The 16280-nt window shown below is 48.2% G+C and overlaps 1 protein-coding gene across 2 annotated transcripts in view; it reads left to right on the top strand.

Annotated features, from left to right (window-relative positions):
• Positions 1-16280, top strand: part of SERHL2 (serine hydrolase like 2) — a 1569464-nt gene that overhangs the window by 1270851 nt on the left and 282333 nt on the right. For both annotated transcript variants that reach the window (XM_068240234.1, XM_068240233.1), the window contains exon 10: positions 15198-15232. In XM_068240234.1, the coding sequence (XP_068096335.1) occupies positions 15198-15232 (35 nt within the window). The remainder of the gene's footprint in view (positions 1-15197; positions 15233-16280) is intronic.

Here is a 16280-nt window from a genome sequence, read left to right as displayed (position 1 = left end):
CGGGACTTTGGGCATGTATCCCACTCCGCCATGCCCCCCTCCAGGTGTTAGACCCCTTGAAACATCTTTTCCATCACTTTTGTGGCCAGCATAATTTTTTCTATTTTTGAAAGTTCGCATCCCCATTGAAGTCTATTGCGGTTCGCGAACTTCGGAGGTTCGCGACATCCCTACAGCAGAAGCTCAATGCAGCTACAGGAGGAGGAGTAGTGTGTGTCAGGCAGTGTGATGTGACTGACATAATAGGCCCTGGTTCCTAGCGGTGGTACCAGGGCTGTAAATAAACAGCATGAGGTTCCAGATAGCGGTTGTGAAGCCCACATTGTGTCCATTACACAATTGGGACAGCACAGTTTTCAACCCGGACACCTCTAAATTAATTACAATTTTTTTTTTCAAATGAATGCAGCTATTGTTGAGCGTAATAGCTGGTGGCGCATGGGCAGCAGCACCTTGTAATGTGTTCCCTGGCAGTGGAGACACACAGACAGCAGGAGGAAATATAACAGCAGGCAGCGTGAGGAGGATAAGTGTGTGGCAGACTGGCATTTGGCAGCAGGCAGGAGGGCAGGCAGCGAGACATAATAGGCGCTGGTTCCTAGCGGTGGTTCCAGGGCCGTAAATAAACACCATGAGGTTCCAGACAGCTGTTGTGAAGCTCACATTGTGTCCAATACACAATTGGGACAGCACAGTTTTCAACCCGGACACCTCTAAATTAATTACAATTTTTTTTTTTTTCAAATTAATGCAGCTATTGTTGAGCGTAATAGCTGGTGGCGCATGGGCAGCAGCACCTTGTAATGTGTTCCCTGGCAGTGGATACACAGACAGCAGGAAGAAATACAGCAGCAGCAGGTGTAATGTGTGTACGCCACTTCATGTCCCCCTCTCGCCAACAACAGGGGCCAGGAATTCGCCTTCCACCCAAGCCTGGTTCATTTTGAGAAACGTCAGTCTGTCCACAGACTTGTGAGACAGACGAGATCGCTTCTCAGTGATGACTCCACCGGCTGCACTGAAGCAACGCTCTGACAGTACGCTGGAAGGGGGGCAGGAGAGCACTTTCAGGGCGTACTGCGCAAGCTCGCTCCAGATCGGCAGGTGCTTGACCCAATACTCCATGGGATCAACAGGGGCCACGCTGTCAAGCCCGCTGAAGGACCCCATGTAGTCTGCCACCATGCGGGTCAAGCGCTGCCTGTGACTGGAGAAGGATGCTGCTGCAGGCACCTCCTCTCTAGTCCTTGGCAGCTCTACACTCATGTAGAGCTCTTGGGTCAGAGACAGCAGGTCTGTGGTGCGTGTGCGCTTGCTGCTGGTGGATGCAGGCACCTGCTGCTGCCTCTGTGCTGGCTGGATAGTGGGGGTGGATGTCTGAGGGAAGGCTTTCTCCAAGCGCTCAACAAGGGACAGCTGCAAATCCCTCATTTGTTGCGCACGGTCTCCTCCTGCAGGCAGGAACTGGCTGAGCTTCCCCTTCAGACGTGGGTCCAGCATCATGCAGATCCAGATGTCCTCCCTCTGCTTCATCTGGATCACCCTTGGGTCCTTGCGCAGGCACCACAGCATGTGCGCTGCCATTGGGAAGAGTCTGGCCACGTCTGTTGGCACATCATCGGCAGCCCCAGAGCCGACAGTGCTGTCCTCCTCTTCCTCTGCCCCCTCCACCTCATCCTCTCTCCACCCCCGCACCAGTCCAGCTGCGCTCTGCTGCTCCCCCTCATCAGCAGCAAGGTCAGGGACCTCCATCAACTCCAAGCCCTCCTCCTCCTCAGAAGTGACCTGTGAAGCTGCCTGCAGCTCCTGCTGGTCCAAGGCTGCCGCTCCCTCTTCCAGCAGTGCATACAGGGCCTTGTCCAGCACACACACCAAGGGGACCCACTCGCACACCATTGCATGGTCCCTGCTGACCATGTTGGTGGCCTGCAGGAAGGGTGCCAGGACTGAGCACACCTGCTGCATGTGCCCCCAGTCCTCTGTGGAGATAATGGATGGGAGGTTGGTGGCGGCACGCCCAGTTGCAGTGATGGAGGCAACTGTTGCACGTGCAAGGTACTGGCTGACAGCCTGCCTCTGTTCAACCAGATGCTCCAACATCGCCAGGGTGGAGTTCCAGCGAGTTGGAACATCGATCATGAGCCGGTGCTGTGGCGGGTGCAGCTCCTTCTGCACCTCTTCCAGGCTCGCTACGGCTGCAGGCGAGAGCCGGAAATGACGCACGACCTTCCTTGCTGCCTCAAGGAGTCGGTCCATCCCCTGGTAGGTCCGCAGGAAATTTTGGACTTCCAGGTTCAGGACGTGCGCCAGGCAGGGGATGTGGGTCAGGTCTCCCCTGCTGATGGCAGCAACCAGGTTTGCCCCATTGTCGGACACTACCTCTCCGACTCTGAGGCCTCTGGGGCTCAGCCAATTCCTCTCCTGCTCTCAGAGTTTGGCCAGGACGTGGTTCGCCGTCAGTTTGGACTTCCCCAGGCTGACCAATTCCAGCAGCGCTTGGCAGTGGCGGGGCTTCACGCTGTTGCTGAGGCGGGGGGGTTGGGCTGATGTACCGGAGGATGGAAGCGGATCAGAGACACCTGCTGCTGTTCCGCTGACACTGCATGGTGGCACCACCCACTGCGTTGTTGGTGCTGCTGCTCTGACAGTGCCCGATGCTGCTCCCCCCTCCTCACCCCCTTCCACCAAGCTGACCCAATGCGCGGTGAAGGACAGATAGCGGCCTGTCCCAAACCGGCTGCTCCACGAGTCCATGGTGACGTGGACCCGTTGACCCACCGCGTGCTCCAGCCCTCTCCCGACATTGGCCATCACAGAGCGTTGAAGTGCAGGGATGGCCGTGCGTGCAAAATAATGTCGGCTGGGGATTGGCCAATCGGGGGCTGCACACGTCAGGAGCGCACGCATGTTGCTCCCCTCCTGCACAAGGAAATAAGGCAGGAGTTGGAAGCACATGGCCATGCCAGCAAGCCGTTCAGCTGATGCACGCGACGGCTGCTGGGAGGCAGAACCCTTACCACCCCCTGGAAGGTGTCACTAAGCAGGGTCTGGCGACGACTTTGGCTGGCACGGGAATCAGTGGAGGGAGCAGAGGAGGCCACTGAGGACTGGCTGCCAGAACAGGCCTCAGTGTCGGCGGCAGGAGTTGCGGAGGGAGGAGGAGCAGTGCGTTGCTGACGCACTCCTGCTGGTGCTGCTGGAGGAGGTGGAGGAGGGCGGGTGGCTGCTGCCGACGGCTTCGCAGTGGTGGCGGGTCTGCCACTGCCAGCTTCCTTCAACTTCACAAACTCCTCATGCTCGTGAAAGTGTTTCCCTGCAAAGATGGTTGACCAGAGAGGTTGTGCCAAACGCAGAGGGCTCCTTCCCTCTGCTGAGCTGCTTGCAGCACTGGTTGCAGGTGGCATACTTGCACTCCACATATGGCAGGGTAAAAAAATTCCATATTGGGGAGGTGAAGTTGCCCCTTCGGCTGGAAGGTGCTGCTGCCGCTGGTCTCCCCGTGGTGGTTGGGGGGGGTTCTTGGTGCGGCTGGTGGTGGCACTGGCAGAACTCGTCTCCTGATCAGCACGCTGTGTGGCCTGCATACCCCGACCACTTGTGATCCTGCCCATGCCTGCGATGCTGATCCTTCTAGCAAGGCCCACAGACGCTTCCTCCTCCTCCTCCTCAGAGCTGATGACATCCCCAGGATCTGCCACCCAGTCTCTGTCCTTCACCCTGTCATCATCATCCTAGAGACTAGAGCACAGTGCAGGGCAGGCTGCCTTGCCTAGGCACAGGGCCTAGCTGCTGGCTGCAGGCCTGCAGCAGCACCAGTGACAGTCTCCCTCCCTAGTCCCTAATCACACAAACTAAACTGCCTAAAATACAATCTATCTACAATACAAAGCAATACAGTTGAATATCAAGTGTTGGAGTGTAAAAACACTTGGTTTAGAACAGGGGTGCCCATTAGGCAGATCGCGATCTACCAGTAGATCGCGAAGGCCTTCATGGTAGATCCCGACCCCACTTAATTTTACATTCTGTATATACAAGTCTGCTCCTACAATTGTACATAGGTAGATCACTTTGACTTGATACTTTTTTAAAGTAGCTCACAAGGCGAAAAAGTGTGGGCACCTCTGGTTTAGAACAATAGAAATGCACTTGGTGCGGCTGGTGGTGCGTCTGGTGGTGGCACTGGCAGAACTCGTCTCCTGATCAGCACGCTGTGTGGCCTGCATACCCCGCCCACTTGTGATCCTGCCCATGCTTGCGATGCTGATCCTTCTAGCAAGGCCCACAGACGCATCCTCCTCCTCAGAGCTGATGACATCCCCAGGATCTGCCACCCAGTCTCTGTCCTTCACCCTGTCATCATCATCCTAAAGACTAGAGCACAGTGCAGGGCAGGCTGCCTTGCCTAGGCACAGGGCCTAACTGCTGGCTGCAGGCCTGCAGCAGCACCAGTGACAGTCACCCTCCCTAGTCCCTAATCACACAAACTAAACTGCCTAAAATACAATCTATCTACAATACAAAGCAATACAGTTGAATATCAAGTGTTGGAGTGTAAAAATACTTTGTTTAGAACAGGGGTGCCAATTTGGCAGATCGCGATCTACCAGTAGATCGCGAAGGCCTTCATGGTAGATCCTGACCCCACTTAATTTTACATTCTGTATATACAAGTCTGCCCCTACAATTGTACATAGGTAGATCACTTTGACTTGATACTTTTTTAAAGTAGCTCACAAGGCAAAAAATTGTGGGCACCTCTGGTTTAGAACAATAGAAATGCACTTGCACACAGACAAAAAGCACTGGAGCACTCTCTCAGTACTATCAGTCAGTAAGTCGCAAGCAGGACGAGTGAGGCAAGATGGCGTCCGGTATTTACAGAGGGGGGCTTGGCCAGGCTCCCCCTCTGTGATTGGCTGCAGTCAGAGGGCTGGGAGCCCTCTGATTCGCTTGTGAGGACTCGAGGTGACGTCTGTCGTGACGCTATCCGAGCTCGTGACGCTATCCAAGCTCGGATAGCTAGGATATCTCTGGATATCTGCTTGCTATCCGGGTGCGCTCGGATAGCACAGCCCGGATAGTTAATACTATTCGAGTTCGGTATTCGAGCTCGAATAGTGAAAAAAAAGCTAGGATATCCGAGTACCTCGGATATCCTAGCTCAGATGAGCACCACTGACGTTATATACGCACGCAATTGCGTAATTTGCGTAGCTTCGTATGCGTAGTTTCAATGCGTATTTATACGCAGCCAGGCGTACACTACGCGTATTTTGAAGTTTACACTCTCACGTAGTTAACAATACATTCGTAGCTACCGCAATAGGCGTAGCTTACGCTTCCGCGTATTTTCATACGCGTAGTTTCACAAACAGACTATTTGGCCAATCAGGTAAAACTTTTGGTGGCTGCTACACCCTTAGCAACCAATAGAAATGTATCCCACCCCTCAGTATAAAAGCTTTGTTCCAACAGCTCTGGGTGTTATTGTGCTGTGTGCTGGCTTTGTGAGGACTCTGAGAAGAAACAGCATACACAGGCTGCAGCCAGTGACATACACATACACATTCCTTGCATTCTTTTGTTATTTTCCTTATTGCTAATCTGTGTTTTGGCTAGCTAGCTACTAGTACTACTATTTAGTGTAAGGATTTCTGTGATTTAGTGTTAGGCAGCTACAGAAGATAGGAGGAGGACTGTGTGCAAGGTATATAGTTCCATGCTGTGATCTGTAGTCCTCTCATCCTTTTTTCATTTGTTTTCCTTATTTTAATGTCACTGTATTATTGTATTCATTCCTTTCCTTTATTCATTCTGTTCTTTTCCTTATTGTTAATCTCTGTTTTTGCTAGCCTAGCTAGCTACTAGTACTACTTTGTGTAAGGATTTCTGTGACCCCGGGATGCTCAAATTCGGCTTCGGGAGATATCCGGATTTTTGCTATCCGGATTTCTCCCAGTAATGCTGTGCGGGCTGGGCGGGGGGGGGGGGGGTCAAGCTTACCTCTCTGACGTCTTCTTCGGTCGTCCCTCGGCGCATCCCACGAAGCGCTCCAATCGGCGGTCACCTGATTACAAACACTTCCTTCTTCCGGGTTGAAGGAGGAAGTGTTTGTAATCACGTGACGCGCATGGAGCGCATCGTGGGAGGCGCCGAGGGACGACCGAAGAAGACGTCAGAGAGGTAAGCTTGACCCCCCCGCCCAGCCCGCACAGCATTACTGGGAGATATCCGGATAGCAAAAATCCGGATATCTCCCGAAGCCGAATTTGAGCATCCCTGCTGTGACTTAGTGTTAGGCAGCTACAGACGACTGTGTGCAAGCTATATAGTTCCATGCTGTGATGTGTAGAGGAGAGGAGAGTGGATTTAGTTACAGAAAGGAACTGTGTGGAAAGAAACATAAATAGTCATCTCATCCTTTTCATTTTTTTCCTTATTTTAATTTCACTGTATTATTGTATTCATTCCTTTCCTTTATTCATTCTTTCTTTTATCTCACTTTATTCAGCAAAATTGATTTGACATTGTTCCCCTTCCACTATACTTCTATTAAAAATTTGAGAAAAATAAACAATGTCCGGCAGAGGTGAAGCTCGCCGTGGTCGAGACAGTGCAGGCAAGGGTCCACCAGCAAAGTCAGCAGCTGGCAGGGGACACTCTGCACCAGGCAGGGGTCAGTCCACAGCAGTCCGGGGACAGACTTCGGCAGGCAGAAGCCAATTAGCAGCAAGTACTAGCCACTCAGCCACAGGTAGTGGACACTCAGTATCAGGCAGTGATGCATCAAATCCCAAAAGGGGGTCCAGTCTGATACGATCATATTTCACGTCACAGAAACCACGGGCTATTGTGCAGAGCCACACTGAAGCCATTGTGAACTGGGTGTCAGGAGACAGCCCTATTAGTCAGTCCTCACAAGCTGAGTTACAAAGTAGCAGCAGTACCACCAGCACTTCCATGCCTCCTCCAAAAGCTGCCCTTAACCCATATGTCATTCCCTTTGATGACACAATTTCAGAACTTGTTGATAAGGCTCTGCAGCAGTCAGACATCGATATGTCGCATGATGCCCAGAGTTTTCTTTTGGATGATGATAATGTTGTTGAGGGGGGGGGGGGGGGGGTGCCAGAAATTGACATTCAAGCAGTGGAGGGTCAGGATGAGAACATTGAGGAGGTGGGCTATGAGGGAGGCAGCCACAGTGATGATTATGATGACGATGACATGGATGACACCTATGAGCCTGAGCATGATGATGCCAGCTCAGATGAATCAGAGGCAAGCTGGCAGAGGAGGCAGCTTGGACATTGGCACACCAGGGGGCCTAGTGGCAACATGAGCTCCTCTGCTAGTGCAGTTCAAGGAAGGCAGGAGTTACAGTCACAGCCTCCAGCTGAAACTCCTATGTGCCGAATAGGAAGTGGTAAAACTGCAACCTCAGGAATAAACACTTCTCGGAGGAAGGCCCCAGTTTGGAAGTACTTTACTGAGTCAACCAGTGATCCCTTAATAGTTTGCCTACTTACTGCCAAAATGTACTTTTATTGAGGGTGATGGTCATCTTGACTGAGCCCCTGCTCCTCTCATAGGTACAAGACAAGGCGTACTTTTGCCTACTTACTGCCAAAATGTACTTTTGAGGGTGATGGTCATCTTGACTGAGCCGCTGCTCCTCTCATAGGTACAAGACAAGGTGTACTTTTGCCTACTTACTGCCAAAATGTACTTTATTGAGGGTGATGGTCATCTTGACTGAGCCCCTGCTCCTCTCATAGGTACAAGACAAGGTGACTACTTATTTAACATATTACCCAAAACCTGCTGCTGCTGTTATGTTTAGTGGCGTTTCCAATGTTAGGATGCACTGCCAAAAATAAATAAATAAATAAAAAATTGTTGCGGTTATGTGTATTGGTGTCCCCACCTTTATTGTGCACCATACATTTTCATTTATTTACCTCCTTCTGTTCCTGATAGATAGCAGTGTTCCCACTGTCAGGGAGCAAAAAAAAAAAAAAAAAAAACCCTTGCTTTTATGTGTATTGGTGTGTTCCCACCATTGGGGTGCACCTCACCTTTTTATTGATGTACCTTCTTTTGTTGATGATAGATAGCAGCGTTCCCACTGTCAGGGTGCACCCCCCCCCCCCCCCCCCCCCCCCCCCAAAAGAAAAAAACAAAAAAAAAAAAACCTGTTGCTGTTATGTTTATTGGTGTCCCCACCTTTAGGGTGCACCATACCTTTTCATTCATTTACCTCCTTCTGTTCTTAATATATAGCAGTGTTCCCACTGTCAGGGAGGACCCAAAATAAAAAATTGCTTTTTTGTTTATTGGTGTCCCCACCTTTAAGGTGCGCCATACATTTTCATTAATTTATTTCCTTCTGTTCCTGACAGACAGCAGTGTTCCCAGTGTCAGGTAGCACTGAAGAAAAAAAAATAGATGTTACTGTTATTTTTATCGGTGTCCCCGCTATTAGGGTGCACCCCACATTCTTATTAATTCAACTTATTTTGCTACTTATATATTTAAAAGGGGGGGGGGGCTGCCTAACTATGAATTACTGGGGGGAGAGGTCTGGCAACCTATGAATTACTGGGGGAAGATGTCTGGCTACCTATGAATTACTGGGAGGAGAGGGGAGAGATCTGGCTACCTATGAATTACTGGGGGGAGAGGGGAGAGGTCTGGCTACCTATGAATTACTGGGGGAAGAGGTCTGGCTACCTATGAATTACTGGGGGAAGAGGTCTGGCTATCCATGAGTTAGTGGGGGGAGAGTTGAGAGGTCTGGCTACCTATGAATTACTGGGGGAGAGGGGAGAGGTCTGGCTACCCATGATTTACTGGGGGGAGAGGTCTGGCTACCTATGCATTACTGGGGGGAGAGGGGAGAGGTCTGGCTACCTATGAATTATTGGGGGAAGAGGTCTGGCTACCTATGAATTACTGGGGGAAGAGGTCTGGCAACCTAAGAATTACTGGGGGGAGAGGGGAGAGGTCTGGCTACCTATGAATTACTGGGGGAAGAGGTCTGGCTACCTATGAATTACTGGGGGGAGAGGGGAGAGGTCCGGCTACCCATGAGTTACTGGGGGGAGAGGGGAGAGGTCTGGCTACCCATGAGTTACTGGGGGAGGAAGGAAAGTTCTGGCTACCTATGAATTACTTATTATTTGCACTGGAGTTGCTCTTTAAGTGATAAAGATGCTAATCCTGCATTCAAAACTTGCAAAACCTTTTCTGCTGTTATGGTTTGTAGTTATCACATACTTTAGAAGTACTGGCCCTAGTGCCAAACAGTTGAATACTGGGAGTTATTTTTATCTATAATCTATTACTCCTCTTCCATTTATTTCCCTGCCTAGCTGCTTATCTGAAACACCTCTGCTCACTTGTGTTTACAAGCAAGTCTGAGGTGACTCAGCGATTGGAGGATAAGGCAGTGTAGTTCCTAGTATACACCTCAGTGGTAGTGTCTGAAGACTCTGGGAGGATGGCAGCTAATGGATACACAATGAGCAAGAGAAAGAGAAGGGAGGGGGGAACAAGAGTCAGGGAGGATATGATGTCAGCATTAGCTTGGCAAGATGGCCACTGCCTAGAATAGGATTTCTGCTTTTCCTTTATAAAATTCACAGGAATCAGTACGTGGATAGCACAATACATCTGTTATGCAAGTAGAAGTAGTATTTATCTACTTATATATGTGTTATTTATTTCTAGGTTAGCATGGGTGCTGCTTGTTCTTTAAAGAGGAGCTGTTAGGTAAAAGGTCTCAGAGAAAAAAAACACATATATCAGTAGCTAAATATTGGCTGTACTTACATTACATATGCATTTCACTGTCCACGTTTGGATTTCAAAGAATTTTTATATAGTATTTGCAGAGAATGATGCTCCTGACAGCTCATGGCAGGTTCCATGTTTGTCTGTCTCCTATGAAGCCAATTGTGTCGTCATGTTCTCCCTGCTTCCTGATTATTCCACTCACAAAAAAGATGGACAACACTACTGTGCAGTGAATATTAATTAGCCATGTGGCTAGGAACAATAGCGGACTCATGCAGTATACTCTGCCCTGTGATTTTTCAGTGCTGTGAGCTGCACTGCATTACACGCTGCTGTAACTTGAGCCTGTAACTTCTTACTAGCAGCCGAGGGGAGGACCCAAGGTGGGGAGAAGTAGTCCCAGAATGCTTTGCAGTATGGTATGCGGCCTCTCGTCCTTTTAAGAGCTTGGGAATAACAGCCTTGCTGTTCAGCACACATCAAAAGTAAGAGAGATTTAACATTCCGTTCTACCCCCTGTGCCCTTGAGCTGTCGGATCTCCTCCTGGACTCGGGCCAAATTTTCCCGCAGCTCCAGCACCTGGGCCTTGAGGACCTTGATTGTCCTGCCCTGGATGCGCCGGTTCCTCCTCGCCCTGGTGCCTGTGCCACATGTATGTCGATAAAGGAACTGTAGAAATGGGGAAAATAGGTTAACTCAGTACACCATCAACTTGTGCATATTTCAATCTCATTGATCATCCCTAAAAATAAGAACCTGTAATGTAATACATATAACATAGCATTTACTTGATTTCCCATAGCATGCAATGTTAATCATACAGTAAGAGCATTTTACCATATAGCGGTGTGCTGGCTCTCCTGTTGTGGGCCCTTTGGCTGTGATGGCTGGGGCCAGGCGAGGAGGACCTTGAGGAAGAAGGCCTGGGTGCAGAGGTTCCCCGGGTACCACTTGCAGCTGTAATAAGGAGTAATGAATAATAGATTGTGAATTTGTGATCAAAATATATTATAATATGGATAAAAAGTAATAACTTATTTGTTTGAACTACAACTACTTTTATTTCTATTTTCAAGTGAACTTTGATAAGGACCTTACTCTATTTAAACACAGAACAAAAAATCATATTCTTATACCTTTTATTTATTTATTGGACATGAAAGAATATGACTCTTCAATACAGTAAAATAAAACTAGGATAGGCTTTAAAGAGAGCATTCGGAACGCAGACTGGGGCAATGGTTCACCTTGTAGTAGGAATAAGACCCTGAGCACACAGCCAAGATATCAATGGAGTGGCTTCGAGACAACTCTATGTATGTCCTTGAGTGACCCAGCAAGAGCGTAGACTTCAATACAATTGAATAGCTCTGGAGAGATCTTAAAAAATTGGCTGTGCACCAGAGCCAGATCATCCACAAGGCAAACCAAGGCACTTGCCTAGGTCCTGGACATGATCTAGCATCCAGATGGACGACAGCACCTATCAAATTTTTCTAAAAAAAAAAAAAAGGGATCATCAGTGGTTATCAAAAACCAATGTTAAGCCTAGGGGCCCATTTTTTTAAAAATTATTTTATTTGCATGAATGCAGTATAATCAGCACATATTGCACAAATATCACTATGCCCATACAGGAGCAACCAATTTTGGAACAAGCCCCTAACAAAAAGTAGGAAAAGTGATGCACTGTGAATACCTTACGGATATATACTTTAACTGTACATACTGCACAACTCTATAGTATTCAGCCCATGGATTTTTTTTAGGAAAAATACATACAGCATATAAAACCCAAGATAGACATACATAAACAAATAGTTTGCTGACTTATGGCCCATACTCACGAGGGACTTTTGTCGCCTCAACACGCGGCGCGCGCGTGTTGCGGCGACAGGTCGCCCGTGAGTATGGGCCGTTGCACGCGCGCGCACCCCGAACTGTCGCCCGTCGCTCATGTCGCCATGCGATTGAAAGTTTCAATCGCATGGCAACAGTCGCCGCCGCACCTCCGCCGCAACTGTCGCTAGTCCGCGTGAGTACGCGGACTAGCGACAGCAACATGATAGTAAATAAACGGCGCTTCCGGCGGGGGGAGGGACAACGGCGACAGCTTCTGTCGCATCAGTTGCCAGGTCCCTCCGCCGTGTGTATGCGGAGGGACCTGGCTACTAGCTGTCGCCAGCATGTCGCAAGCACGCTCCCGTGTGCTTGCGACATGCAAAAAAGTTGCCTGTGAGTATGGGCCATTACACCTCATCTCTGCAGCCACTCGCTTCACCAGGTCCAGGTCCCTCCGTTTAAGGTCACTCCACAAGACCTGGACCTGCTTCGGGGTTAGGACCCTGCGGTAGTCGGTCCTAAGAAGCCCCTGCACCCTCTTCACAACAGCTTTTTTAGCTGCAGGGTCGGAGAGGTCATATCGGCCTCTGGTGAACTCCTGAAAAAGAAAAATTACTGTATTAATGACCACTGTATTATACATTAATTAAGAATCTTCTTACTTGCAGCATAATGTAAAAGATTATAATATTATTCATAATGACAGTGTTAAAAAAATTGTGGAAACCGACCAACTATGACTGCAGACAGATACTAGGGATCAAGGATGACTACAAGAGGATATAAGTGCCACCTATAACTGCTGACAGATATTGCTAGCCATAATAACTACATCATTTCATGTGTGATTTGACTGACAGAGAAGATCGGAGGGGCGCGCCGGAAGAGCCGGAATCAAGCCAGAGTCTTGATCTGCGGAGAAAAACGTACCGTGTATGCCTGGCATTAGCCATAGATCGTGAGCAAGCATGCGGATCAAGTGCTCTGAAGTCTGACTGGATTAGCTGCATGCTCGTTTCCAGTGGCGTAGCTACAAACCTCCGGGCCTCGATGCGGATTCTGGATGTGGCCCCCCCCCCTCCTGGCAACAACTGCCCCCCAACCCCTCCTCCCCCCGCCTCCGCAACACCCGAAGCACACACATATCTGAATCCTTATAGCTGTGCATGGCATGGATATATCAGTTCAGCTTTGCAGCAGCATGGGTGCCACGTTCAGTTTGCAAACATACGCAGCATCCAGAGGAAATAGGGCAATTAGTAGCAAGATGCCAGTGGGAAGGAAAATAATCGCTATGTGGGTAGTATTCACCAGATAATAATTGTTATGTGCGCAGCATTCACCAGAAAATAATCATTATGTGCGCAGCATTCACCAGAAAACAATCCTTATGTGCGCAGCATTCACCAGAAAATAATTATTATGTGTGCAGCATTCACCTGAAAATAATTGTTATGTGCGCAGCATTCACCAGAAAATGATCGTTATGTGCGCAGCATTCACCAGAAAATAATCGCTACTTGCGCAGCATTCAACGCAAAATAATAGCTATGTGCGCAGCATTCCCCGGAATATAATCGTTACGTGTGCAGCATTCACCAGAAAACGATTGTTATGTGCACAGCATTCATCAGAAAATAATCGCTACTTGCACAGCATTCACCGCAAAATAATCGCTATGTGCGCAGCATTCCCCGGAATATAATCATTATGTGCGCAGCATTCACCAGAAAACAATCGTTATGTACGTACGCATCATTCACCAGAAAATAATCGCTACGTGCGCAGAATTCACCAGAAAACGATCGTTATGTGCGCAGCATTCACCAGAAAATAATCGCTACTTGCACAGCATTCCCTGCAAAATAATCGCTATGTGCGCAGCATTCCCCGGAATATAATCATTATGTGCGCAGCATTCACCAGAAAACAATCGTCATGTACGTACGCATCATTCACCAGAAAATAATCGCTACGTGCGCAGCATTTACCAGAAAACGATCGTTATGTGCGCAACATTCACCAGAAAACAATCGTTATGTGCGCAGCATTCACCAGAAAACAATCGTTATGTGCGCAGCATTCACCAGAAAATAATCGTTACTTGCACAGCATCTAGCGCAAAATAATCGCTATGTGCGCAGCATTCCCTGGAATATAATCATTATGTGCGCAGCATTCACCAGAAAACAATCGTTATGTACGTACACATCATTCACCAGAAAATATTCGCTACGTGCGCAGCATTCACCAGAAAACGATCGTTGTGCGCAACATTCACCAGAAAACAATTGTTATGTGCGCAGCATTCACCAGAAGACAATTATGTGCGCAGCATTCACCAGAAAATAATCGCTACTTGCACAGCATTCACCGCAAAATAATTGCTATGTGCGCAGCATTCCCCGGAATATAATCATTATGTGCGCAGCATTCACCAGAAAACAATCGTTATGTACGTACGCATCATTCACCAGAAAATAATCGCTACGTGCGCAGCATTCACCAGAAAACGATCGTTATGTGCGCAACATTCACCAGAAAACAATCGTTATGTGCGCAGCATTCACCAGAAAACAATTGTTATGTGCGCAGCATTCACCAGAAAATAATCGCCATGTGGGAGCATTAAATATTAAAGTAAAGCAGTCAGAAAAAGTAAGCCCCAAAAAATGCATTTTGTTAACTGAAAATAGAAGATTGCTTACCTCAATGACCATTGTTTTCATCCCCGGTGGCATTTTAGGAGGCATCTTTGTCAGTGTCACTCAGACTCAGCCAGGCAGATGTCCAGTGCGTACAGTCGCACATTGTGAACACACTAGTTGATTACTTCCTCTACTTCTTGTATTTGCCGTACGCGTAGTTTTACGGCTACGGGTTGAAAGTACGCATGCGCGATCACGTAACGTCAATAATTCCGCTTGGCCATGTTAAAGTACGTGTAAAGTTTATTGAGCTCATGCGACCAGAATTCCGCATGAGCACATGACTATACGCATAGAACTACAGTGCCCTACGCGAAAATGCGAAGTTCAAAATGGACTGTCGTAGTGCATTTTGTAACGTAGTTGGTTTACCCCAAGCGTATTTGCTCTACGCGTAGTTGCGGAAAACTACGCGTATTTCTACCGTAGCGAAGTTTACTGACTACGACCATCCCTGATGGGGGATTCTCAGGGTTTTCTTTATTTCAAAACCACTTTGTGAAAAGCAGTTGCTCAGTCCAACTACCAGAATAGTCTGCAAACAGGTGTGTGCGTGTCTGTGTAGGGGGGTGTTAGCGCAGCCAGCATCGTTGTATACTTTTCTGGCCGAACTTACGGGGCTTGTAATGGGAGAAGGAAGAGGCGGAGGAAGATGGCATAGGAGCAATCGCTGCTGAGGGGGTTGGAGGAAGCCCCATGTATGTGTAAATCTTTTATGTTGTTCTTCTCAGGGTCACTTTAAACAACATAGAGAGTGCTTTCAATTCTTCTATGGTTAATGCTTATATATTTTATTGGAAACTTTCTTTTGAATCATTTTAGCTGTTTTGTTTTTTTCATTCTAGGTGTGTTGTTCAGCCGAGACATACGAGTCACATTGGTAAGATTTTACATTTAGATTATGTTTATTATTCTCTACTGCTGCTCTACATTCAGTGAAAAGTTGCAGTAAGGAAATTATATACTACTAGCGACCTTAACCCGTTTAAAAACGGGCTCTAGGTCTGTATCTTAACTCCGCCACTGCTGCATGTCAGTGCGCATGCGTGCATACCCGCCACGCGCACACCCATCCGCCCGTGCATATGCCTGCCTTGCTAACTGGCCCCGTCCTCCTGTCCCAACGGCTGTCCGGGCTGCGCACATGCGCAGTAGCAAAAAGCCCAAGGACACAGGGACAGGAGTACGCAGGGACAGTTAGGTTGTATTATTATTATTATTATTATTTATTGTATTTATAAAGCGCCAACATATTACGCAATGCTGGACAATAAATATATACAATGATACAAGGATGACAGACATAAAAAGGTTATATAACATAGAACAGAGTTATACAAGGCAAACGGTACAAAATACATGATCATGTGATTTGGGCTGGTTAGGTAGGCCCAGTAATGCAAGTACAGGATGTCATAGGAAAAGAGCACACGATCCTGTAGATTACACTAGGTAAGGGAGGACCCTGCTAGAGGCTTACAATCTAAAGGGGTAGGGTGGAAACAGTAGGTGGGGCTGTGAAATACATATTCAGTAGAGAGTTACTGTGTGGTAGGGGGTGGGTAGGCCATCTTAAAGAGGGGGGTTTTGAGGGCTTGCTTGAATGTGTTGAAAGAGGGAGCAAGTCTGATGGGCGGTGGAAGGTCATTCCAGAGGGTGGGGGCGGCTCTTGAGAAATCCTGCAGGCGGGAATGGGAGTGGGAAATTCATGGGGCGGTGAGGCATAGGTCATTGGAGGATCGGAGGGGACGACCTTGTGAACAAGCTCTGAGATGTAGGTAGGAACACATAATACAGGTTCAATATCTGTATCATTGGTTCCAGATTCCCTATCCGTATCACTCTCTGTGTTTTCCGCATTAAATGTATCCCTAGCCTCCTTAGTAAATGTATCGATGGATGGCAATCCTTCAGATAGATAGGCCATT

This window comes from Hyperolius riggenbachi, chromosome 6, assembly GCF_040937935.1.
Source record: "Hyperolius riggenbachi isolate aHypRig1 chromosome 6, aHypRig1.pri, whole genome shotgun sequence".
Lineage (NCBI taxonomy): Eukaryota > Metazoa > Chordata > Amphibia > Anura > Hyperoliidae > Hyperolius > Hyperolius riggenbachi.
The sequence above is the reverse complement of the archived record's forward strand: the minus strand, read 5'-3'. Positions and strand labels throughout refer to the sequence as shown.